We start from the raw sequence: 27,529 nt of genomic DNA, 5'->3' as shown, positions 1-27,529 counted from the left end.
TAATTAAAGTAATTAAATTAAAAAAACATTAAAATTCTCAAATAAAAAAAACTCTAAACCTAAACTTTATGGCCCACGATTGTTGGTTTTTTTCTTAAAGATCGATTTTTTTCATATATGGAAACTGAATATTTCCAAATATTTTCTTTCCATATTTTTTGGAACTGGTTATTCTTATCCGTATAATACAAATTATCTGTAGATCTCGGTTTCTACATGCTTTTAGATTTATAGTAATGTGTAGATTTCGATTTCTACAGATTTTAGACTAATAATAATTTGTAGAACTTGTTTTCTACAAGTTTTTAGATTTATAGCAATGTGTTGATTTCGATTTCTACAAGTTTTAGATTTATAGTAATCTGTAGATTCTGATTTCTACAGATTTTAGAGCGATAGATTAAGCACGGAATGTGTATTCTAAATATTTTTAGAGTATAATTAGATCACATATTCTAAACATAGTAGATTCAATGAAAAAAATGGATTTCATTTTCTACTTCGTAGAATGTCAATTCTACTTTATGTAGAACATAATTTGAAATTATGATTTAAACATTTTTAGAACTGGAAAAAAATACCATTAAGTTCATATGGATATTTCATGAGTAGTTACTATTTTTTCAATTTTTTTTTAGTTTGTAAAGCTATTTATTTGATTTATTTTTGAAAATATTAAAGGGTATTAGAGATAAAAATGGTACAAAATAGAAATTAACCTAATGAGACATTGTTACCATTTTTTTGGTCTAGAAAAATAATTTTCCCAAGAAAAAATTCGTGCAAGAAAAAAAATGTCCACTTTCCATGAACCTAAGTTTTCTGAATAAAATATTAAAAAGTAGGAAATTATGTAATTTAGTAGAATGTATGTAATAATAACAACTTCAATACTATTAAAAGAGAAGAAGTTTTAATAAATCTACTTAAAAAGTTGTTTAGACCCATTCATTTTGGTCCAACCTATTATATACAACCAAATATTAATAATTTAATCATATTATATTAACCAAAATCTATGCTCGATTAGAATTGGTCAACACACCCATCTAGAAATATGTGATGTGTTATGATTATTATTTTCTACATTACCTAAGTAAGATATTCCTCTAATAACATACACTAAAGTCTTAAACGTGAGTAGGGTATATATTTTTAATGTTTCGATGAACCACCATGGAAGATGTATTCATGCTTCTGTGAATTTTTTTTTTGGTCGAATGTTTATGTGAGTTTTGGAGATTATATTTGCAACACTATCTTAGTCGTCATCATCTTGCAGTTTCCGCTTCATTTTACTACAACACATAACAAGTGCCATGTGGTAGAACATGGCAATCATGTCTTATTGGTAATGAGTCGTCGGGTCATGAGTCAGTCTGTTTCAAAAACAATTCTTATCAGTCCAATTGAAAACGGGTTATATGCAATGGAGCCGAGGAAGACAAAAAAGGAGAAACAGAAAAGGAAAATCAGAAGAAAATCCTCACCGGCTATTAATGCTCTTTCAAAAAAAATTAATTTCGAAATTTAAAGAAATTTTAGATTTGAGATTACAATATAATCTAGAAACTTAACAAATAGCTATCTCTATGGAATTATCAATTTATTCTTCAGCGTATTTATTCACAAATATAATAATTATAAAATGATAATTTTACTAAAAAATATTAAACATATAAAATGAAACACTTTTGATCAAATCTTTCACTTAAATCCACACATAACTACACTACAGAATACCTTAAATCAATAACATCAGCTGCAATCATATAAAACTTTTTTATTCAGTTAAATATTTCAACTACATGTATTCCATGTCGCTAATTTGTTAAACAAAAGTATGATATATCATTTGACTCAAAAATTGAGAGATATTAAATCTTTAATCAAAGATCTTTCCAAAAACATTTGTTTCAATTTTTCAGCTTAACCTTACAAAACCTTTGATTTAGTGTGAAATCTTACAGAAATCAGAACGCTTTTACGAATCATATGCTCAGAATGAAAACTATTTTCAAAAAAAAAAACTCACTAATAGACCTACAATATTCAGACACATCAAATATTTACAAAATCAAAATTGATAAAAATACTTTAGAAAACTATATGTTACAAAAATTATATATATTATATTAACTTAAATTTTATTATTTAATATAAGTTTAAGAATATTAAAAATCATATAACTTTATATTATTAAATTATCCAAAAATCTGTTAAACATATCTTAAATTTCACCAATTCAACAAATGTAACTCTTATAAAGCGCACACACAATATACTGTAAGAGAGTAGGCTTGGGCATTCGCGTTTTTGGATCAAGTACGGATCATTCTTTTCCGGTCCGTATTTTACGAGTCCATACATGTGGCCCTAACTAGGTATCTAATAATTTTTGGTTTGGATTCAGGTAGGTTCATTTATTTCAGATCTGGTTGGGTCCGGGTCTATAATTCATATACCTGTAATTTTTAGGTAAATAACGGATCGTTATTCGTTCAGGTATTGAGGACCCGAAAAAAACTCAAAGTACCAGAAAAATGCCAGAAACACGAAAAATACTCAAAAACTCAAAACTACCTTAAAATATTCAAATATCCAAAAAATCCAAAAATTTAACATGACCAGAAAAACCAAAAATACCTAAAACTTTATCAACATACCCAAAATATATTTTTTAAAATTTTGAAATTTTATTCGGAACTCAAAACCGAAAATCTGAACTTGTAACTTAAAAATATCTGTTATACCAAAAACATATTCATAATATCCAAAAATACCTAATAACAAAATAATTTGGGTACTTTGGTTACCCAATAAAGTCTTGGATAGGACCCCTACTCGAATAAAGCCCCACGGGTCCAAAGAAATACACTATAGGTACTTTTTCCTTGACCCAAACCCAAACCAAACATGATTTCGAGTTGGTTTCGGATAAAATACCTAGATTTAAGAGAGAATTACGTAATAATGTACATACAAAACCCAAATAAACTAATTGATAAATTATATATTTTTTAAAAAATTATTTTCTTCTATATAATACGAATTTGTAACATAATAATGGAAAACAATTTTAAAATACTAATTCATATAAAAAATTATTTACAATTTCAAATCTCGCGCTTTTGAAGCGCGGATCAAAATCTAGTTACAATTAAAACTTTCTTTTACAGACATTGGTCGAGATAAATCCTAATTTATTGTTTTTTTCTACCAATAATTCAAATGCTTTCCACCTGCTCTGAAAAAATAAATTTTTATGCCTACGTCCCATTTTTATCTTTATTCAAGACTACTAAAAGAGTCTTATTTCTATTGCTTGCCTCTTACACTGGTAGCTATCCATAGATAAGTGAGCATAGATTTAGAGATACAATCTTTTTGATATTTTTCTAAATGAGTTCTTGATGCTCTCAAATACAAATATTTTCAAATTATATAATATTGAAGCCTATGTCCATTTTACAAACATAGACATCTTCTAACTCAAATTAACATTTTATTAGATGACAAATAATTTAGAACAACATAATCATACATTTAACAAATTAGTATATCTATTTTCAATTAACTTTTTTAAATTAAAGCGCGGGTCAAAATCTACTTTCCTATGTGTGCATGTGTTTTTACTGGTTCAAGTTGGACACCAAGACCTAGGGTTCAAAGTGAACCGGGCATGTATTACACTTTCTCTGTCTAACATTTATGTGCTTGGATCTTGAATCCAAACAGCAGCGAGGGTATTTTTCAAAGACTCATGAATATAGCTCAGCAGGAGAAGATGGAGAGAATCGAACATCACGAATAACATAGGTATTAAGATTCTCCCGCAGACAATCGAAATCAATTGGAAGTTTGGAACTTACAAAGATTTTTTTTTTTTTGATAAATGGAACTTACAAAGATATGGTGAACGATCCGTCCTGTTGCAGAACTTTTTTCGTAAAATTGAGACAAAGCGTAAAATGCAAGTCGTAGATATAGCCAGAAGTACATAGGTATTGGTCAAGCAATTCCAGCCACGAGGAAAAAGACAGAGACAGATAAGGAAATTCCAAAAATGCTCCTACTCTGTGTGTCTCGTGACAGCTGCCCCTTTTGTGGGGATATAGGACTGGATTGGATTGCACGGCATGCAACGTATGAGAGCTAAACGAGTTGACCCGTACAATGTTATCTCAGTCTTCGCCAATTATGCACCCTATTTATCAATAGACCACTGACAAATGAGTTATATAGCCTCCTTTGAACCAGAGCACACACCACAAAGATAAAAAAAAAAAAAAAAAAGAGAGGAAAAAATGAAGTATTTTCATGGCTTTTTGCTGCTCTTGATAACAGCTTATGACATTTTGGAATCAGTTCAAGCTCAAAATCAATCAGGTTCGTGCTCTGTTCACTTTCTTGTTCTTGATTTTCAGTACTTTTTATGAAGATTTTGATGCTTTGATTCCTTGTGGAGTTTAATATTGTTGCTCATGAGTCATGGACAGAATTCATCAGTTTGGCTTGTGGGCTAATCCCTGAGCACGCAACTTATACGGAGAAGTCCACGAATATAATATATACATCAGATGCAAATTACATCGATACCGGATTGGTCGGGAGGATCCGTGATGAGTACAAAGTGTTACAGCAACAGACTTGGACCTTAAGAAGCTTCCCTGAGGGTACAAGAAACTGTTACAACTTCAACCTCACAGCCAAACGCAAATATCTGATCTCCGGATCCTTCTTGTATGGGAACTATGACGGTCGGAATAAGATCCCCATGTTTGATCTTCATATTGGTCCTAACAAATGGACTTCTGTTATATTGGATGCTGTAGGAAATGCTTCAGTTTACGAGATGATCCATGCCTTAACACAAGACCGTCTTCAGGTTTGTCTTGTTAAGACAGGAGAAACGACTCCGTTTATTTCCTCCTTGGAACTTCGTCCGTTGGACAATGAAACTTACGTCACGGAAAGTGGATCGTTGATTACGGTCTCAAGATTTTTCTTTGCACCCACTCCACCGATGATCAGGTTTAAAATAAAGGTTTTTTTTTCATTTGTTTTTGTATCTGTTGTATTGTTCTTTGTGTTGGTTAACAAAAGAGGAGCCTTCTCTTTCTATTTTATAGGTATGATGAGGACATCCATGACCGAGGATGGAATCCATACTTATTAGACGAACAAATGGTGTCTATAAGCACGGACATTTTGGTCGATACAGAAGATAACTTCTACGATGTGCCACAACTTGTGGCTATGACTGCTGCTGTCCCTAGAAATGCTAGTCAGCCTCTGACATTATATTTGAGTCTCGACGAGACCACTGCAGAGGCATATATATACATGCATTTCGCTGAAATCCAGAAACTTGGAGCTAATGAGAACAGAGAATTTAGCATCACTTTTAATGATGACCAAGTAGGGTACGCCAAATTTAGGCCACCAAATTTCACCATAACAACTTTATTCACTCCAGAGGCTATAAGTTCTCTTGATGGGAACTTCAAATTAACTTTCGCCATGACCGGTAACTCAACTCATCCTCCTCTTATCAATGCCGTCGAGATTTATAGAGTCTTAGAACTTACAGAGCCTGAGACAAACCAAGATGAAGGTAATTCAAGTATTTACAATAAAAGTGTTATCAGACGACCATTCAAAATTTTTCTGTCTTTTGACTTTGCCTGGTTTGTGAAATGTGCTGATTGATCAGTTTCTGCTATGGTCAACATCAAGAGAAGTTATGAGTTGGAGAAAAAAGTTAGCTGGCAAGGAGATCCGTGTGCTCCTAAGGCATTTCGGTGGGAAGGTTTAAACTGCAATTATCCAAAATATGAGCCACAAGGGATCATATCCTTGTAAGTTTTGTTTTGTCTGTTAATCTGAATCATCTTACGGTTCTTACAGTTTTGGTGTTTCCCAAATTTTAACTCCTTTGGATACAATTAGGAACTTGACAGAGAATAAGTTGACTGGTAGCATAACACCTGAATTTGCCAAGCTAACACAATTGGTAGAGCTGTAAGTGCCCCAACACCAATAAACTTAAGTATTTGATATGACTTGGCATAAACTATTTTTTTGTCTCTATTTAATGGACAGAGATTTATCAAAGAACGATCTATCAGGAGATATTCCAGCGTTTTTTGCTGATATGAAGTCGTTGAAACTCATGTGAGCTTGTTTTATCAATACCGCTCTCTCCGTTTATTTATATTTTGTTTTGTTCTCAAAGCTTGAGCTTTCTCATTTGCAGAAACTTAAGTGGAAATCCAAATCTCAATAGCACAATTCCGAACTCTCTTCAGAAACGGTTAACCAGTAATTCTTTAACACTAATGTAAGATATTCATTCTTCATTGATTCAGTCTTACATGTAGTACTACTCTAAACTTCATATCCCTTTTTATTTTCCGGTTTCACATAACTTTAATGATTACTAGGGTCGGCCCGCCCTACGGGCGGGATGTTTATTTTGTAAGTTGAGATTTAAATTTTTATAGATGTAATTTATGATAATTCTATTTAAAACTTTTAACCTTACATGTCACATTTTAGTTATTTTATTTCAGTGTTGTATTCATGTGATTAATACAAAGAAATCACAATGGTCTACTGCTGACTTTTTTTCACTACAGAAAATTTTAAAATTAATGTATTTAATGTATTTTGAAGTTAATGTACTTTTAAAACTTATATATCACAATCATATAATTAATGTATTTTTATCATTGTCATAACAGAAATAATTTATAAACTGAAATGTTTCATTGAAAAAGTAAATATACATTTATAATAAAAAATACTACGACCACATGGGATTAAATAATCTAGAATTATGATTTAGATTTAAAGGGTGAAAATTTGGTAGTGAGTTTTAAACTTTTTAAAAAATTTAAATTAAAATTTTTTTAAAATGGTTTCAAAAATTATTTTTGAATTTAAAAAAATATATAAAAATTTAAAATTTAAAATAATATTTGGAATTTTTTAAATAAAGAGTTCAAAATTGAAACATATAATTCGAAACTATAAATTTTAATTTATTTATTTGTATTTATATACTTATAGTATAATTTTTTTTGTTATTTGATAAAATTTAATTTGGTTATTTTTTTTTTTTTGAACTTTTTTGTGACAACAAACTTAAAATGAATCTATTTTAGAGAATTGTCCTTGTCATTCATTGAGTCTTTTTATTCTTTCTTCATTAATTGATGTTACTATTTATATATATTTTTAAAAATGATGTTATTATTATTATCAGTTAAAACAATGTGTTTTAGATATATATCATTTATAATTAATTAAATTAAATTTAGATAAATTAATTTTAAAAGCGAGCCTAATAATTGTTTCATTTATATTATCAATTTAACTTAATATTACTGTTTATAGATAATTAATATTAAATTTATCTCTGTAAAAAAATAAACTAAAATATTTTGTTAATGTATTTTATCGATGGTACAATTAAAATGTTAAAACATGAAAAAGAAGAAAAATGAATTCAAAAGAAAATAATTACAAACAAACATAATTTGCCATTCTTCAACCAAAAATTTTCTTCTGCTTTCTGTGGTGGGGTTTTAAACCAACAGCTCCTTATACAAAACAAAATCATCTAAATTGCAAATTCGTATAAATTAACCAAAAGAAAGATCTGCATGTGACTGAGTAAGAGCCTCATGAAAAGCTATGCAGTCAAAACTGAGCAACAGCCTCATGAAAAGCTATGCAGTCATGTCAGCCTCCTCCACCGCAGCTTTCATTCCTCCATTGACAGAAACTTTGTAAGCATGAACCTAATTTTTTCAAAACAAAATCAAGTCAAACACAATCCTTCATTTCCCTTTCGTACAAAAACAAACCAAAAAAGATTGCAGCTGGTATAAACACACCCTCCTGTCATTGTTATTGACTTCCCCTGTGACAGCTTGAACTTCAGCAATTGCCTTTGCTATCTCTCGTCACACTCTCCGTACGCTTGTTCCGTGGCTGTCCAGATCACTCTCTCCGTCACTTGCTCCATCAGCTTAATGACGATTGCTCTGTTACTATCCACCGCTGACCCAGTGTCACTCTCCACCTTGCTCTATTGACATTGTACTATTGTCTTAGCCATCTACGAAGCTGGCTTGTCTGGTAATGGAGCAGAAGACAAAGTAAAGTCTAAATGACATGAAAAGCTACCATCAGTCTCCTCTGAAGATGATATCCTCTGCTGCAAGAGCTCCGCTACTGTGTTTTCATGTAATAGTAATATCCCAGGGCATGACCCAGTATCCGCAAGCTCTTGTGCTTCAGGTGCAAATGGCAAGCCTTCTCTTCTTGTTTGTGAAAGTTTTGGATCACTTCCTGATAGTATTCCCTGGGACTCGCCTACATTAGAGCTTTGTATACTGTTTAAAACCATGTTCTTATCCAAGCAGCAGGAGAAAGCTCTTTGTTGTTGATGATCAATACATGAATAAACTGAAATAAAATCAACAAACAAAATCAGAATCTATCTCCCACAAAAAAAAAGTTTTCAAATTAAAATCTTGATAATCAATAAAAGAACAAACTGAAACAAAATCACCCAACAAAATCGAAATCTAAATCATCTCACATAAATAAACACTGAGTTATGAGGAGGTCTCGGTTCAGGTTCATATATATACTGAATGAAATGGGTGACAAATGCAGGGAAGACGGATCGTTGAGAGTACTGGACTGGTTTGATTGGATGATACATTATTAACAGTTACCTAATTGCAGGAAAGTGGGGGATAGGTTACGTCTTAGGTCTAAGAAAATAGGTGGTTTCTGGAAACATCCAAAGCATAGATAACATTGACGTTCCCAAAATCCGAGAAACGGCGGAAGAACAGATTAGACTTTGCCTCCTCCGTAATATCTTAAGTACGACAAAAGTCTGATTGTGTAAGGCTTAAATGATTGGAGGTGAGATCGACGACTTTGGGAGCTAGGAGATACCGTAGCTTTTGGTTGCAAGCTTAGGAGGTCACGGTGGTGATACGATGAACGTGGGCTCACGCCGCAAAGGATGCTTGATCACGACAATGGAGGGAGTCAATCGCGGTTGGACCACCGAAGATCAACCGGAGCCGCGACAGAGATGACAGGAGGAGTCGCGGAATGCCATGGCGAGGAGTCGAGGTAGAGGAGAAGATGAAGTCTTTAAAGTAGAGATGGCTATGTTGGGCTGTGAAGGAAAATGAAGCCCAAGAAAGAAATCCATCAAAGACTAAAGTCGAACTATGAAACACAACATTTTAGCGAAGAGACACGTGTCGCCCTTATAGGAATAGACTTTCCAGGTGGACACCCCAGGAGTGAACCAAACATTTATATATATATATATATAGATTTAAAGGGTTTCAATATTAGTTGCGCTAAGTGCATAAAATTGTGTATTTTATTGAACTTCAGATTTTATTTGAAAGTGTTTGATTTTATATTTTATGTGATTCAGTATTCTTGACCATACTTTCGATTAAAAATGATAATCGAATTCAATCTCGTTATGATAAACTAAACTTCATAATTCAACGTAACTGTTGAGATTGTTATAATGAAACCATGTTCTATTTATTTTGGTGGTATTATTCTCTTTTATTTTTTAGCGCATATGTTTATTTTTGTTTTTATATAATTATTTGTTATATTGTTTTGTGTTACGTCTCTATGTATTTGTAGCAAATATATACTTCTTATGCTTTGTATTATCATGAAAATAATTTTTTTTTTTGGCTTTTTCATTTTTGTTTTATTTTGTTATTTTAAGATTATTTAAAAAATATATATATTCTTATTATGTATTTTTCGTGGTTTTCCTTTCTTCAGTTGAGTTTAATGTAAAATAAGCATTATGTTTTTGGATTTAATTATATTTTATTTCTTAACTTATTTTTATGTATATATTTTGTTGCACTAAGTATGTTTTACGTTATGTATTTCAGTAAATTTCACTTATAATGACCATTATTGAGAGCTTTATTGAAGTAACGTTATTGAGAGCTTTATTGAAGTAACGTCTAGTTTTAGTTTAATCATATCTTTATGTGAGTGTTTTATTTTACCGTTTGGACACATCAGTTGTAATAAATCAATAGATGGCGTCATTATATTGAAGTAATATGGGACTGGTACTAACTATCATTTGTAAATGGATAGTTTTTGTTTGGACTATAGAGTTGTAAGACATTAGCTTCTGCTTAGATTACAAACCACAACTTGTTTCCAACAGAAACAAACCGGACCAATTGTCGGACCTCTTAACATATCATCTCATTTATACTTTGTTTCAGATTTTCATTGAACCACAATTCTGTCTAATTTAGCTTTTAACATAGGGTATATGTTGAAATGATGTAAATTGTGCAGATTGAGTGAGTGTGAGTGTATCATGATTAACTTGTATAGATATGAATCTTAGTTGGTTCCCAGATAAACTAAATCTGCTAATAAGCTTGGTCTAATTTATCAAGATGTGTTTTTTATAAAAAAACAATTGGACGGTTAAGCTTTGAGTTATGTTTATAAAAAACTTTTTGGAAAGAGAAGAGAGCAGTATGTTTATCTATTGGAAACATTTCACACCCAGTTTTATCTCTGGAATTTTTTGTTCCATTTCCATATATGATTTTATGGTCTAAGGAAAAATTAAAACAATATGATATGATCGTACATCCAATTCTAGTAGGATTGTCATCTCTATCCTTCTCAGCCAGCAATGAGAGCTCAACTTCATCCCTGGATCTCTTTATATTCTCAGCTTGTTATGATCGTACATCCAATTCTTACTCCTTCCGTTCAAGCACTTACTCTCTTTCTTCAAATTCCTTCTAACTTGAAGTTCCTTCTAACTTGAAGCTCTCTCTTTTGCTATTCATGTTTCTTTGGCATGAGTCTAATTGTGTTTCAAAGACTCTTTCAAATCAGAATCCTTTTGTTTCTCCTGCAGCTCCAGGGATTGCTTCCTTACAGATTCCACCATGAACTCCGTTATCTCTTTGCTTTCTTTCCACTGAAGCGAGAAATCTAGAATCCCATAAGCGGTCTCTGTCACCTGACTGGAGAACCGGTCTACTATATCCTCATCCAACAACACAATAAGTTCAGTCTCATCAAACAAAAATAGTAAGAAATAAAAAATCAAGAGAAACCAAACACTATGGTCCTAAGAGTAAGTGACTTACTGATGTTCAAGGTCTTCGGTGGGAAACGGCACTGGATCATGCTCCGGCATAACTCGGCGGTGATGACTCCGGTTTCATGGTGATCTAGATATTACATTCTCTGTTAAAATGAAGCAAACAAAATCAAATCGTTAATGATAACACTACAAAAAAATAAGTTATTTCAGGGGCTTCGTGTCTTTACTGCCTTTTGAACCCAACAACTGAACCATAATAAACTATAGTTGACTACTTAATTATCTTACTTACTGGTTATCATAACAAAAATATTTAATAAGACATTTTGATCAACAAATGTGAAAAGAAAGGATTCACCAAACGGACTTAAAATATCTCATTCAAAAGAGGCTCAATGAAGATCTATATAAGAATCTGAACGCCAAAAATAATTGAAATCTAATACGATCATGGGATTTTAAGAATGGGATACTGGAATTTTTTTTTTAATTATCACAGACTGTTAAGATAGTGTTCAAGGGGAGAAGACTTACCCTTTTGTAGGTAAAGAAACACCGCCTAGAAGATGGATGAGTATCATTGAATGAGATCATGTCTTGCTTGAAGATGGTGTTCAAGGGCAGTGATTCTTCCCAACGATTCGTATCTCTCGGCATGCTAATTCTCCATTGTTGGTCTGGAGATGGAAGAAGAGGACTAACCCTAATTTCGCTCTCGTCTCTGGCGGAGAAGGCCGGAGCTTTTACAAAACAGAATAGCAGAAGATTAGCCCATTACTGACAAAGCCCACTAAAAACCAATTGAGGTACGAAATTCGTAAAAGATTTGACACGTGTCAAACAAAGAAATCTCTACTTAATGACGTGTCTCTCTCACAGGAGAGAAACATATTTATATATATATAGATAGTTTGAGTGAAATTCCCTTAAAGGAGAGCAAAAAGGTTCCAGTGATTGCTATCGCAGCGCCAGTGGCTGGCATGTTTGCTCTTGTTGTTGTCTTGGCTATCTTTTTCTTCATAAGAAAGAAAAAATCTTACAGTACTGCGGGTATGTATGAATCACCCGAACGAATTCTTGAAATTATTGGAAAAACGAAAACCTATCTGTTTTTACTCTAATTCATTTCACATACTTTTGGTACAATTTTACAGCTCCAGGACCCCCATCTGTCACTACCGGTACAGTTCAAAGTGAGACACGGTCATCCAATCCAACAATCATAACAAAAGACCTCAGGGTTACGTATCCCGAGGTACTGAAGATGACTAATAACTTCCAGAGAGTTCTTGGCAAAGGAGGCTTTGGAACAGTGTATCATGGAAACTTGGATGATGCTCAAGTAGCTGTGAAAATGCTCTCTCATTCATCAGCTCAAGGTTATAAAGAATTCAACGCAGAGGTATGTCTAACAAATATTTCCAAACTGTTCATCTTATCTTTTTGTTTTTAAATAAGTTAAGTTTCTCTAATCATGAAATGATCATTTTGTTATCTTTTTAGGTTGAACTTCTTTCACGAGTTCATCACAGACATTTGGTGCGACTTGTTGGGTACTGTGATGACGGAGATAACTTGGCTTTGATCTATGAATACATGGCTAATGGAGACCTGAAGGAGCACATGTCAGGTAAACAATTTTACCCAAGACTCCGGTTTACTCGAATTCATCTCTTCCCATAGTTTAAAACATTCAAAGCCCATTACAGGAAAACGCGGAGGCAACGTCCTAACCTGGGAAAACAGAATGCAAATAGCTGTAGAGGCAGCGCAAGGTGAACCAATCTCTGACTTATTCTCTCTATTTTTTTTTCTGATTCGTGGCAAGAAAGTGTTGATTCTAGATGTTCTGTTTGTGATGTCTAAAAGCAAGATTGACAGAAACAAAACCATTTGTTACAGGATTAGAGTATCTTCACAATGGATGTCAGCCTCCTATGGTCCATAGAGATTTGAAAACTACTAATATTTTATTGAATGAGCGGTATGGAGCAAAATTAGCTGACTTTGGGCTCTCTAGATCTTTCCGAATCGATGGTGAATACCATGTATCGACTGCAGTTGCAGGCACACCTGGTTACCTGGACCCCGAGTAAGTGAAGTCAGTTAGTTATCATCACTTGTGTTTGTTTTGTTGCTGAAATGAGTGATGAGAAATTTATATACGCTTTCAGGTACCACAGAACAAACTCGCTGAGTGAGAAGAGCGACATATACAGCTTTGGTATAGTGCTGTTAGAGATCATCACAAACCAGCCTGTTATAGATAAAACCCGGGAGAGAACCCACATCAATGAATGGGCTGTCTTAATGCTCACTAAAGGAGACATCAGGAACCTCATCGACCCCAAACTGATGGGGGACTATGACACAACCGGTGCATGGAAGATTGTAGAGTTGGCTCTGGCTTGTGTGAACCCGTCTTCAAACCGGAGACCAACAATGGCACATGTTGTGATAGAGCTTAACGAGTGTGTGGCCTTGGAAAATGCAAGGAGACAAGGTAGCGAAGAGATGTCCGCTAGAAGTTCTGTAAACTCCAGTCTCTCTTCTGCTTCTGAATTTATCCCTGGAGCCAGATAAATTTAAGAATTTTTCCACTTGATGTTTCATTTGTAAAGTTTCCTTTGTAATAATAAAACCATATTTGGTAAATCCAATTGCTGTTTTGTTTCTGTGTTGAACTAACAAAAGGGAGATACATTGCATCTCTCTCTAATACAATTTGTTAGGTACTACAGAACAAAATTCCTAAGCGAGAAGAGTGATGTCTACAGTTTCAGGGTAGTGCTATTAGAGATAGTTACAAACGTGTGTCACATTGATAAAAACAGAGAGAAGCCGCACATTGTAGAATGGGTTGGGTTTAATCACACAAATGTCGAAAACAGAAGAATTGTCGAACGGAAACTTATGGACATAGACTTAAGAGAACTTGGTGTCTACAAGGTCACATAAAAAGAAAACCGTATGGAAAAGGCATAAAGTTGCACAAACACAAAGATTATAAAAACTAGCACTTCTTATTAGATTTAGAAACTCTCTCAAAACTAAACCTTTCAATGTGTTTCTCTTGATGGAACATCTCTCCATGAGAACTCTTTATATAGGAAGAAGCTACATCTTTTCCTAAGGACGAAGCTACATCTTTTCCTAATAATAATATGGAAACATTCCTAAGCTCGATATGTTTTCCTTTTTCTTTAACCTATCAAACTTCACTTTAATGAGTTAACTTGCTCCTCAAGTTACTTGGTATTATCCAACATTGCCCCCCTTAATTCCAACTTGAATCTTAGGTATGTTGATCTTCTGAACTCCAATGAAATTGCGCATTGCTTCGAACTTGATCTTTGCCAATGGTTTAGTGAGTATGTCTGCCTTCTGCTCCACTCCAGGTACGTGCTTCACTTCGATAAAGTCGAACTCCACACATTCTCGAATGAAATGGTACTTCGCGAGTATGTGTTTGCTTCTACCGTGAAACACCGGGTTCTTGGTGAGAGCAATTGCTGACTTGTTGTCAATCTTCAACACGACCTTCTTGTCTTCTTTGTTCATGATCTCGGCCATTAACTCCTTCAACCATATTGCTTGTTTTGCAGCTTCCGTAGCTGCCATGAACTCCGCCTCACATGAAGAGAGTGCCACTATGGGTTGCTTGCACGATGTCCACGCGATCGGCGATGTTCCTAGGTAGAACATAAACCCTGTAGTGCTTCTTCCATCATCAACGTCTATGTTATGGCTGCTGTCACTGTAACCTGTAATCTCCGTTGTTCCATCCCGTTTGAAGAAGAGACCATACTCTGTAGTGCCCTTTATGTATCGTAGTAGATGCTTCACTGCTTCTCCATGACTCTCTCTTGGACTCTGCATATATCTGCTTAATACACCAACCGAAAACGCCAAGTCCGGTCGTGTATGAAGAAGATACCTTAAGCATCCTATGATGCTTCGATACGATGTTGCATCAATCTCAGCCTCCTCCTCTGCCTTTGATACTTCCAAACTCGTGTGCATCGGAACATTAGTATAGTTACATGACTCCATCTTCGTCTTGACAAGTATACCTTGCGCGTATCCTTCTTGTTTGATGTGAATGCCATCAGCTCCTTGCGTTACTTCTATACCAAGATAGTATGTAAGCTTCCCGAGGTCTGACATCTCAAATCTTCTTGACATATCATCTTTGAATTGCTTGATAACTTTGAGTGAAGACCCTGTTACAAACAAATCATCAACGTATATAGCTATGATCAGAAGCTCCCCATTCTCTTTCTTTTGATATACCGCAGGTTCCTTGGTGCACTTCGTGAACTCCATCTCCTTGAGAACACGGTCGAGTTTGATGTTCCAAGCTCTCGGAGCTTGACGCAAACCGTATAGTGTTTTGCTAAGTTTGTACACATGATCCTGCTTTCCTTTTTCCACAAAGCCTTCTGGTTGAGTCACGTATACATCCTCATTTAAGTCTCCATTCAGGAACGCAGTTTTCACATCTAAGTGATGGATCTCCCATCCATTAGTTGCTGCTAATGCCAAGAGTAGTCGTATGGTTTCTATCCGAGCAACTGGTGCAAATACTTCGTCGAAGTCTATGCCTTGTTGTTGCACGTAGCCTTTTGCAACTAACCTTGCTTTGTATTTGATCACGGTTCCATCTGCATTCCTCTTGATCTTATAGATCCACTTCAAACCTATCGGTTTCACACCTACCGGCTTTTTGACGAGCTTCCAGGTCTTGTTTTTGATGATAGATTCGATCTCTGCCTTCATTGCATCGATCCAAGCTTGTATCACTGCAGCTTCGATGTAACTTTCTGGTTCACCATCGATGGTGAGCAAGAGTTTGCCACCTTCAACTTCAGCGAGTAGGATGTAATCATCGAATCGCTTTGGTTTTCTGATGTTACGATCATATCTTGATGTTACATGCTGGTCTTGGTTTGCATTGTAGTTCTCTGCTACTTCCTCTTATTCACCTGCGTCTACAGCTTCTTCTTCTTCATTATTGTTTTGCTCTTCGTGGTGTTGGTGATTTTGATGCTCATCACCATCTCCTTCTTCTGTAACATTAATATGAGGAAGCTTGAATGATCCTGGTTCTTCATCTACGTTTGTTGATAGTGTGGACCAATCCCAACTTTTCTTCTCGTCAAAGATTACATCTCTACTAACAACTATCTTTTTCGCGACCGGATCATAGAGCCTGTAAGCTTTTGAGCCGGGCTCTGTGCCTAGGTTGATCACAATCCTTGATCGATCATCCAGCTTCTTGAGATGAGGATTGTTGATTTTTGCAAAAGCTACACATCCAAAGACCCTTAGATGCTCAATGTTTGGTTTCTTAACATACAAGCCTTCGTATGGAGTCTTGTTTTTCAAAGCCTTTGTAGCAATGCGATTTATGAGATACGTTGAATGACGTACTGCTTCTCCCCATAGCTGATTAGGTATCTTCATAGCTTTCATCAAGCTTCTAGTCATCTCCATTAGTGTTCTATTTCTTCTCTCAACCACACCGTTTTGTTGCGGTGTATACGGTGCGGTGAGATGTCTAGTTACACCTTTTTCTTCACAAAAATGAATGAACTCAGAAGATGTAAACTCTCCTCCTCTATCGGTGCGAAAAGTCTTGAGTTGTAGCTTCGTTTGATTTTCCACGTACTCCTTGAACTTTTTGAACCGATCGAACGCTTCACTCTTCTCTCTTAGCAGCATCGTCCACATATATCTTGAGTAATCATCAATTAAGACAAATACATATCTATTGTTTGCTGGTGTTGATGGTGATATCGGACCGCACAAGTCACCATGTACCAACTATAATGCGTGTGATGCTCGATACTTTTCTTTAGACGGAAAAGACTTCCGAGTTTGCTTCCCAACTAAGCAGGCGCTGCACACATCTTTCTCGTGTATCAACTGAGGCATCCCTACTACCATCTCCTTCTCTACCATATTCTTCATGACTCCAAAGTTCACATGTCCTAGCCGCGCATGCCACGTCCATGTAACATCAGTTTCTTGTATTTGAAGACACTTCGGATATTCAACCTCCATTGGCGTCTTGTACAATCGGTTTGGTTGCCTTGCGACTTGTACTAATAGCCTTCCACGAGGATCTTTAAGCATCAGTAGATCTTCTTTCATATTAACCTCACAACCCATCTCGGTTGCTTGTCCAAGACTTATGATATTGTGTTTAAGACTTGGGATGTAGTAGATATCTTTGAGTGCTCTTCTCTCCCCTGTTTTTCCGATGAATGTGATCGAACCTTTCCCAATAATCTCGACGTTTGATCCATCACCAAATTTGACTTTGCCTTTGATGCTCTCATCTAGGTTTGAGAAGAACTCTCTCTTGCCTGTCATATGGTTACTTGCACCATTGTCAAGGTACCATATACTCGTATTTCCATTGCACTCATCAAACCTCTTAGGAAACACTCTCTCTTCGTTGAGGAATACTACTTCATGCATATATAATGCATCTGCTTCTTGTGTTTCCGTTAGGTTAGTATCCTCTCTTGGTCGTGTAGGACAATGTGACATGAAGTGCCCCATCTTGTCGCATCTCCAGCATTTAACCTTGGAGTAGTCCTTCTTGGTCTTGTCTGAAGCTTCTCCTCCTTTGTTATGACCATCAGAACCATTAGACCTTCCTCGTCCTCTTCCTTTTCCACCATAACCTCTACCTCTGCCTCTTCCTCGCGAGTTGCTATGGCTTCCACGACCTTGTGCATCATTCTTTACAAACATTAGCTTCGATTGATCTTCATCTTGGGTTTCTTCTTTGATGCGTTCTTCAAAAGCCTTCAATCTCCCAACAATGTCTTCGAACCCCGTTGAATTCAGATCCAACACTTGTTCTAACGAAGCTACGATGTGAATGAACTTCGTTCTTGGAAGTCCCTTCAGAAACTTCTTTACCAGCTTTGATGCTTCCATTATCTCTCCTAATGCGGCTGCTCTCGATGCTAAGCATGAAAGTTTTCCTGCGTAGTCATCCACCGTGTCTGTGTCTGTCATCTTCAGTTTGTCGAACTCAGACATCAAAGTCTGTAACCTTGCTTCTCTCACGCGATCATCACCTAGGTTACGGGATTTGATAGCTTCCCAAATCTTCTTTGATGTATCATGTTCTCCTATCTGAAGTATTAGCGCTTCCGGGACTGATTGAAAGATTAGAGCAATCGCCATATTGTTCTTCTTTGCATCATCACTCCCTGGATCAATTGTATCCCAAACTTCGTATAAACGAAGCATCACTTTCATTCGCATCGACCATACGGTGTAGTTGGTCGATGTTAACATCGGACATCGTATGTCCTTTTTCATCTCAAGACCTTTATCACGTCCTTGAGAATCGTCTCCCATGTTTTGATCAAAGTTACAACTCCTCTTGTAAACGACCTTCGAAACCTGGAGCTCTGATACCAATTAAAGTTGCACAAACACAAAGATTATAAGAACTAGCACTTCTTATTAGATTTAGAAACTCTCTCAAAACTAAACCTTTCAATGTGTTTCTCTTGATGGAACATCTCTCCGTGAGAACTCTTTATATAGGAAGAAGCTACATCTTTTCCTAAGGACGAAGCTACATCTTTTCCTAATAATAATATGGAAACATTCCTAAGCTCGATATGTTTTCCTTTTTCTTTAACCCATCAAACTTCACTTTAATGAGTTAACTTGCTCCTCAAGTTACTTGGAATTATCCAACAAGGCATATCAAATCAAAACCGTAAATCATTTTGTTGTGCTTTCAAAGAATTAGAACCATGCCATTGTCCTGATTCAACTAGAGTTTATGTCTTTAGGTTTATGCTTGAGTTGCATAAATACCCTGCTCATTGTAAGAAGTCCCTTAAGATAAAGAAATCAATGAAAACGTTTGTTGTCTTATTCATTCTATCACAATTTTAGCTTTGCTCTCACGGCCGAAAGGAAACAAGGTGGTCAAGAGATGTACACAAAGGATTCTACACAGTATATAGACAAATTGCGGTTTAGTTAAAATGGAGAAGGATGTCACTGGCTTTTTCCGGAAGACTGTGCGGCTCTCGGATATGCCACTTTCATACCGAGCCAGCTTTCTTCCTTTGGATCATTTCCGACTGGTTTCGTCCTGACTTGGAATTATCAGGGGTACGACCCCTGCCCCAGTCTTGATAATCCCACATGAAGCGTGTCCCGTGATCAAGACCAGAGCGCCACGACCCGTCATCTGACAAGGAGCTAACTAGTTAAAGGCATTATTTATGAAGTCAAGAGAGAATGTGTTTAAGCCACCACTAGATGGTCCCTAAAGCCTAAAGTAATTAACGGTCTCGGTCCATACCTTGGTGGCTGTATATGGCTATATGCTCCTGCCGTGGGAGAGAGAGACACTGAGACGAAGAAGAAGTAAATCCCGAGAAAGCACTCTCCATTTCATTTCCAACACGTTGAATGATCCATTTGTTGTAGATGAGCATGGGCTTTACTCTTTAGTTACTGTTGCTCAACCCAAGCTCTTAATTAAGATTTAAAAGTCAGAGGTAAATGCATGACTTGAATCTGTAAGCCTAAGGATTTGGAACTTGGCATGCTGGTGCATTAACACAAAGAGAGTGTTGATTGACGTGATGCTTTGGAGTATGGCTCGAACATGTTGAAATTTATTAAGCCCATCTTCAACTCTATATTGTTCGATTAATACGATATTGTCCATTTTAGGCCTTAGAGACTGGCCCGCATGAATTTACTTTTGGGCTTCCAAAAGGTCTCGTACTACTAGAGTTGGACATCTCTTTATATATTAGACACTCCTTGTCTAATTCTCTAATGTGGGTCTTAGTTTGTTATCTCATATTCTCCTCCTCAAACTAAAGATCACACATCTCGTGTCCCACAACTGACTTCCAAGATCTTTTGACTTGAACTCTACCACACACTTCTCAATCCTAATTTGATGGGTCCCTTTCCTACTCGAAGGGTATTTTTGGTCTTCTTGTAGATTTTTCGTCAACCGCGCTGATACCAATTGTTGGAATTTATTAAGCCTATGTCAAACTCTATATTGTTCGATTAGTACGATATTGTCCACTTTGGGCCTTAGAGACTGGCTCACATGGATTTACTTTTGGGCTTCTTCCCAAAAGGCCTCGTACTAATAGAGTTGGACATCTCTTTATATATTAGACACTCCTTGTCTAATTCTCCAATGTGGGACTTAGTTTGTTATATCACAGAACATATTCAAAGAATGTTGAAGTTTGGTGTGTTGCTGTTATGTTACACATGGACGATAGTGTGTAACACATGTATGTGGAATGAAAAACTAAAGCATGGTGATGTGGAGAGTTTTCATTGGATGATCTTGTTTGGATGATTCATAAACTAGAAGATACTCAGAACACAAATTAGAAGATTTGGTGATGCTGATTTATAGGAAAAGAGATATTTCACAATTGGAAAGAATTGGTGGCAATATATTGGAAAACTTAGACTTAAGATTAGGTTAAGCTTTCAACATTGTATTCTCACAGAATCATAACACATGGGTTTTCGGGGTTCAGGAAGTGAGTGATTTGTAAACGTGATCAACAGGGGTTGGTTCACGCAAAGGGTAGATTAAGAATTGGTCCATGACAAACCGCGTGTGGTGTTGTGTAATTCGGATTAGACAAGTCTTTGTAAAAGATTGTTTAAGTGATTCTTAATAAAGAGACATTTGGTCTTGAATCCTTTGTGTTCTTATTGGTTTCATCTGCTGTAGACTTTTCAGAATCTTGTTAACATTATAATGACGAGTCAATTGGTTAAATTATTCAAGAATAATCATAAGAAAATGTGTAAGCTTAGCCCTACGATCTTTAACATCTAAGCTAATCACATAATAGAACTTTAAAGAGGATTATCAGAACACCTCGATTCATCCGGAAATCTTCATGAACGGTTTCGATTATGGAAGATGAGTTCTTGATCTCTAAGTTAGAAGCTAAGACTTCTCTCCCCTTGCCTACAAACCTTTCATTATGTGTTTCTTTCGATTTTCCGTGTTTTTAGGATGGAGCAAAGACATTATTTATAGGTGGAGAGAGGGATCAAACTTCCTCATCAAGTTTTGATTACTTTCTCACCAAGTCTCTCTTACTTCCTTGACAAATTTATCCTTTAATCTCAACCATCCATCAAAATTGAGTAAGTGACAAATGTTTTGTTTAAAGTGACTCATTTCATAGTGAGAGACAAATGTGATGTCTTCTAGAACGTTAGGCTCATACATTGAACTTGCTTTTTCTATGCATCTTTCATTATACTTGAGGTCTAAATTAGGGAAAAAAAAGTTGTTATATGACTATCTAAACTCATTTCTCGTATAGATAACAGTGATGCTGATTTTAGCTATGGTTACTTAATTTAAGTTATTTTTAATGGTAATTGATCCTAATTTCCAATTCCCTTTATGTTATTTGTCCTCTTTCCGCAGAAAAACTGAAATTTAGGTTGTGACCATTTTAGAAATAATATGAACAAATATGAAAAGATTAAAGAGGAATAAAATAATAGAAATGAGTGAGAATAATTGTTTCTTCCCAAATATAATAAACAATAATTTTGTTCCATTATTTTTTACAAAAAAAAAAGAATGAGAAAGAATGTACGTAATGGTATAAATTTATAGGAATCTTGAAGAATTGAATGTTTTTTAATATTCTCTTGTTCACTAGTCATATCCTTAGAAATATTTAGTGCATATATACTTTTCCAACAAAAACAAAGAAAAGTAGGATTTTAAAACGATATTTTTTTCTCATTTTAAAAGTTTTTGTGGTATTATTTTGTTAGACGAAAAAACTCTATGCAACTGGAAGTTACACGCTTCACAGGACTAGAACCAGAAAGAACGTCGTAGGCAAGTAAGAGTAGACTTGGCACAAAGTCTACGCATTCCACTTGACCCATTTATAATTGACCAATATTAAGTTCTCTTAGTCTTCGCCAATCAACAATGAATAATAATCTCCTCTGAATCTCATCTCCTATCCAAGAAAAATGAAGTTTCTTCATTGGTTTCTGCTTCTTTTGATCATCTCTTTTACTGTTCTGGGATCAGTCGAAGCTCAATCTCAAGCAGGTTCTTGACAAAATACAATACTCTGTTTTGCTGCAAAAACTATATTTTAACAACTCCTTTGAATGTGTTTTCTTTGTTTATATTGAACAGGATTCATCAGCTTGGATTGTGGGTTGGTGCCTAAGACCACAACATATACTGAGAAGAGTACTAATATAACATACAAATCAGACACGGATTATGTCGACAGTGGATTGGTCGGGACAATCAATGATGCATACAAGACTCGGTTTCAGCAACAAACTTGGTCCTTGAGAAGCTTCCCCGAGGGTCAAAGAAACTGTTACAACCTCTTTAACCTCACAGCGAACAGCAAGTATCTGATCAAAGCAACCTTTTTGTATGGGAACTACGACAAACTGAATCAATTGCCAAGCTTTGATCTTCACATTGGTGCTAACAAATGGTTGTCTATCAACATAACAGGAGTAACAAATAGTTCGACATATGAGATATTCCATGTTGTAACACAAGATAATCTTCAAGTTTGTCTTGTTAAGACAGGACCGACCATACCATTCATTTCCTCACTGGAACTTCGTCCATTGAACAATAACAGTTATAACACCCAAAGTGGATCATTGATGTTGTACACCAGAATATACTTTCCGTCCAATCCATTATCGTTCATCAGGTAATAATAAACTAAAATCTTTTTTTTTTGATAAGTATAAAACAAAATTTCCATACGCAACATAATTTTTTATGTAAAAATTCTGATACCAACACAGCTTTTGTAAAACGTTTTTTTTTTAATATGAAATTTAACTTTTTTCAAAAAAAAACATATTTTTTTTTATCAAGAAGAGTTGACCTGTTGGCTAAAACTCTTGGATTCCCTATTAGAAATACATATTCGAGTCCAATTAGAAATGGTTTGCTTTACAAAATAAAATCAATTTAACATGTTTGGGGTCTAAGTCATATTGGCCTGAGCCTTACGCTTTGATTGCCAGAACAGATGTTAAAACAAGTATCAGTATGCTATAGAAGTAATATACTATGATTTTGCTAAACTATTTAATAGAATGGAAGAGAGCAGGAGGAGGATGGGAGGGAAAAGGAGGAGAAAAAGGAGGAGAGAAGAGATAAGAGAGGGAGGGGGAAGAAAAGAAATAGAAAGAGAAAGAGAAAGAGAAAGAGAAAGAGAAAGAGAAAGAGAAAGAGAAAGAGAAAGAGAAAGAGAAAGAGAAAGAGAAAGAGAAAGAGAAAGAGAAAGAGAAAGAGAAAGAGAAAGAGAAAGAGAAAGAGAAAGAGAAAGAGAAAGAGAAAGAGAAAGAGAAAGAGAAAGAGAAAGAGAAAGAGAAAGAGAAAGAGAAGAGAAAGAAAGAGAAAGAGAAAGAGAAATATAAATAGAAAGAGAAAGATAAAGATAAAATAAAGAGAAAGAGAAATATAAATAGAAAGATAAATAGAATATAAGGATAAATATAAATAAATATAAAATATAAATATAAAATAAAGATAAATATAAATATAAATATAAATATAAATAGAAATAAAATAAATATAAATATAAATAGAAATATAAAATAAATATAAATATAAATATAAATATAAATATAAATATAAATAAAAGATAAATATAAATATAAATATAAATATAAATATAAATATAAATATAAATATAAATATAAATATAAATATAAATATAAATATAAATATAAATATAAATATAAATATAAATATAAATATAAATATAAATATATTTTAAAATAAATTTAAATTTGAAATACTATTTAAAAAAAACATTTATTGTAAATTTATTTTAGAACTCAAAATTTTATTTTCTGGATATAAAGTAATTTTATGATATTATTAAATAAAATAAATGAATTAATTAATTATATATTTTTCCTTAATTTTATAAAATTATAAATGCAAATAGTCTTTTAAAAGTAGAGCATAATGGTAATGCCTAATGCTCTACCAATCAAACCTTAGTCTATCTACAAAAACAAAAACTTTCTGTTGTATTAACTTTGAGTTAACAAAAAGAGTCTTTCTTCAGGTATGATGAGGACATACATGACCGAGGCTGGAATGCATTCACAGATAATGAAACCACCTCGATAAGCACCGACCTCCCAATCGATACAAGTAACGCCTACGATATGCCTCAAGCAGTGATGAAGACCGCTGCTATCCCTGTGAATGCTAGCAAGACATGGTACTTATGGTGGACTCTTGATGACATCTCTGCGCAGTCATATGTATATATGCATTTCGCCGAAATCCAAACACTCAAAGCCAGTGACATCAGAGAATTCAACATTACTTACAACGGTGGCTTACGTTGGTACAGCTACATGAGGCCTCCTAAGCTCAGCATTTCAACCATCTTCAATCCAGGCGCCGTGAGTTCCTCAGACGGGGTGTTTAATTTCACTTTCACAATGACGGGTAACTCAACTCTTCCTCCCCTTATCAACGCCCTAGAGATTTACACAGTTGTAGACGTTACACAGCTTGGGACAGATAATGATGAAGGTAAGCATGTTCTTATTAGGCCATTCTGTAAACTAAGTTGCCTATCTTTTAACCGTTTTCTGGTTTCTGAAATGAGTTTGAATTATGTGATGATTAGTTTCTGCTATGATGAGCATCAAGAAGACATATGGTTTAAGCAAGAAGTTAAGTTGGCAAGGAGATCCATGTGCTCCTCAGTTGTTTCTGTGGGAAGGTGTGAATTGCAGTTATCCGGACTCCGAGCCATCGCTGATCACATCCTTGTAAGTTCTATATTCTTCATCACAAAGGTTCTCTAGTTTTGGCTTATAGCTATTATGGATCCTTTGTTTTTTTTTGTTTTTTCTCAAATAATAGGAACTTGAAGGAAAGCGGATTGACCGGTACCATAACATCTGACATATCCAAGCTAACACAGTTGAAAGAGCTGTAAGCAGAAACTTAGTATTACATATGCATGATTGTTGTGGGAGAAAGGAATAACTCTGATCTTTCTCTTTTTAATTGACAGAGATTTATCAAGTAATGATTTATCAGGAGATATTCCAGCTTTTTTTGCTGATATGAAGTTGTTGAAACTCATGTGAGCTTCTTTTTCACAACTTTCTCTTGTCCGCTACCTGCTTTTTCTGTTATGTTCTTCTGAAAGATGCTGTGTTTTTTCTTCTCATTCAAAGAAACTTAAGCGGAAACCCGAAGCTTAATCTCACAGTTCCGGATACTCTTCAGGAAAGGGTAAACAGCAAATCTTTAACACTAATGTAAGTTTTTCTACTTCACTTAGTTCAAATACACTTTTTTTTCTGAAATTAGTTGGAAGTATATGTATTGCCACAATAAATCTATCATATCTTGTTAATGGTTACAGTCTGGGCGATAACCTGAATCCCACGACTCTTGGAGGAAAAACTAAAAAGGTTCCAGTGCTTGCTATCGCAGTGCCAGTGGCTGGGGTGTTCTCTCTGGTAGTTATCTTGGCCATCTTTTTCATCGTTAGAAAGAAAAGACCAAGAAGCAATGCGGGTATGTTTTAATCACCAGACCAAGTTCTTGAGATTAAAGAAACATGATATCATATAATTTGTAATCTTTTGCAGCTCCAAGACCTCCATCAGTCACAACAAGTTTAGGTAAAAGTGAGACAAGACCATCCAATCCATCAATCATAACAAAGGACCGCAGGATTACGTATCCCGAGGTACTGAGGATGACTAATAACTTCCAGAGGGTTCTTGGCAAAGGAGGCTTTGGAACAGTGTATCATGGAGACTTGGATGATGCCCAAGTAGCTGTGAAAATGCTCTCTCATTCATCAGCTCAAGGCTATAAAGAATTCAAGGCAGAGGTATGCTAAGAAATTAATATGTCCTTACGGTTAATCCTTTTTTTTTAAAGTAATGATAAGTTTCTCGAATAATCATCAAAATCTAACTTTATAAATCTTATCAGGTGGAGCTTCTCTTAAGAGTTCACCATAGACATTTGGTGGGACTTGTGGGGTATTGTGATGACGGAGATAACTTGGCTCTGATCTATGAATACATGGCAAACGGAGACCTGAGGGAGAATATGTCAGGTAAACGTTTTGAGTAAAGAGACTATAATTTAGTCGAAAACGCTACAGTTCAAAACATTCAAAGCCCATTACAGGAAAACGTGGAGGCAATGTACTAACCTGGGAAAACAGAATGCAAATAGCTGTAGAGGCAGCGCAAGGTGAACCAATCTCTGACTTATTCTCTCTATTTTTTTTTCTGATTCGTGGCAAGAAAATGTTGCCTATTCTGGTTATGAGGTTTGAAAGCAAAGACTGGCATAAAAATAACCATCTGTAACAGGATTGGAGTATCTGCACAATGGATGCAGGCCTCCTATGGTCCATAGAGATGTGAAAACGACCAACATTTTATTGAATGAGCGGTCTGGGGCAAAACTTGCTGACTTTGGGCTGTCAAGGTCTTTCCCAATCGACGGTCAATGTCATGTCTCAACAGTGGTTGCGGGTACACCTGGTTACCTAGACCCCGAGTGAGTTGATTGAATGAGTAATCAAGAGTCTGCCTTTCTCAAATGAATAATGAAGAATGTTTGTGAAATCTTTCTATATATACTATCTCAGGTACTACAGAACAAATTGGCTAAGCGAGAAGAGTGATGTCTACAGCTTCGGAGTAGTGCTATTAGAGATAGTAACAAACCAGCCGGTGATTGATAAAACCCGAGAAAGACCTCATATCAATGAATGGGTTGGGTTCATGCTCACCAAAGGAGACATAAGGAGCATTGTTGACCCCAAGCTGATGGGAGACTATGACACAAATGGTGCGTGGAAGATTGTAGAGCTGGCTCTAGGTTGTGTGAACCCGTCTTCAAACCAGAGACCAACAATGGCACAGGTTGTGATGGAGCTGAACGAGTGTGTCGCCTTGGAAATTGCAAGGAGACAGGGTAGCCAAGAGATGTACTCAATGGGTTCAGTTGACAATAGTCTCACTTCTGCTTCAGAGTTTAGCCCGGGAGCCAGATAACTTGAAAATATGTGCTATTCCTTTCTATGGCAAAACACTATTTTGTTTGTTTTTGGCATTTATCTTTCCTTGTGAAGTTTCCAGTTCAATGTTCTTGGAAAGAATCCAATTGTTGTTTTGTTCTTTTGTGTTGAATTAATAAGATTCTGATGAGTGTTCCTTCTGATAAACTATATTGTTAGACCATGAAGTATACAATCTTCTGTGTTATAGAAGAAACAAAATCTCTATCTTACA

The 27,529-nt window shown here is 35.3% G+C and overlaps 2 protein-coding genes and 1 long non-coding RNA gene across 3 annotated transcripts; 2 read left to right on the top strand and 1 right to left on the bottom strand.

Moving 5' to 3' along the window:
* The first annotated feature begins 4,255 nt into the window (after positions 1 to 4,255).
* On the top strand, positions 4,256 to 13,902 carry LOC125596391 (probable LRR receptor-like serine/threonine-protein kinase At1g51880). The gene is made up of 13 exons (XM_048771542.1): positions 4,256 to 4,389; positions 4,500 to 5,034; positions 5,133 to 5,617; positions 5,717 to 5,861; positions 5,953 to 6,024; positions 6,106 to 6,177; positions 6,260 to 6,343; positions 12,075 to 12,214; positions 12,319 to 12,566; positions 12,668 to 12,794; positions 12,874 to 12,939; positions 13,067 to 13,256; positions 13,339 to 13,902. Exons 1-13 carry the CDS (start codon positions 4,308 to 4,310, stop codon positions 13,745 to 13,747), a joined length of 2,655 nt encoding a protein of 884 aa, XP_048627499.1. The 5' UTR covers positions 4,256 to 4,307; the 3' UTR covers positions 13,748 to 13,902.
* On the bottom strand, positions 9,911 to 11,954 carry LOC125596392. The gene is made up of 3 exons (XR_007331030.1): positions 11,699 to 11,954; positions 11,208 to 11,307; positions 9,911 to 11,097 (listed from the first exon to the last, which is right to left on the bottom strand). It is a non-coding gene; the product is annotated as an uncharacterized LOC125596392 (long non-coding RNA).
* An 8,207-nt stretch (positions 13,903 to 22,109) lies between the features above and the next one.
* LOC106451629 (probable LRR receptor-like serine/threonine-protein kinase At1g51860) lies at positions 22,110 to 27,529 on the top strand. The gene is made up of 13 exons (XM_013893574.3): positions 22,110 to 22,295; positions 22,386 to 22,929; positions 24,307 to 24,785; positions 24,883 to 25,027; positions 25,122 to 25,193; positions 25,276 to 25,347; positions 25,442 to 25,525; positions 25,633 to 25,787; positions 25,862 to 26,109; positions 26,214 to 26,340; positions 26,415 to 26,480; positions 26,603 to 26,792; positions 26,884 to 27,529. The coding sequence occupies exons 1-13, from the start codon at positions 22,214 to 22,216 to the stop codon at positions 27,290 to 27,292; spliced, it is 2,673 nt and encodes an 890-aa protein (XP_013749028.2). The 5' UTR covers positions 22,110 to 22,213; the 3' UTR covers positions 27,293 to 27,529.

This window comes from Brassica napus, unplaced genomic scaffold (assembly GCF_020379485.1).
Source record: "Brassica napus cultivar Da-Ae unplaced genomic scaffold, Da-Ae ScsIHWf_1202;HRSCAF=1721, whole genome shotgun sequence".
Taxonomy (NCBI): Eukaryota; Viridiplantae; Streptophyta; class Magnoliopsida; order Brassicales; family Brassicaceae; genus Brassica; species Brassica napus.
The sequence above is the reverse complement of the archived record's forward strand: the minus strand, read 5'-3'. Positions and strand labels throughout refer to the sequence as shown.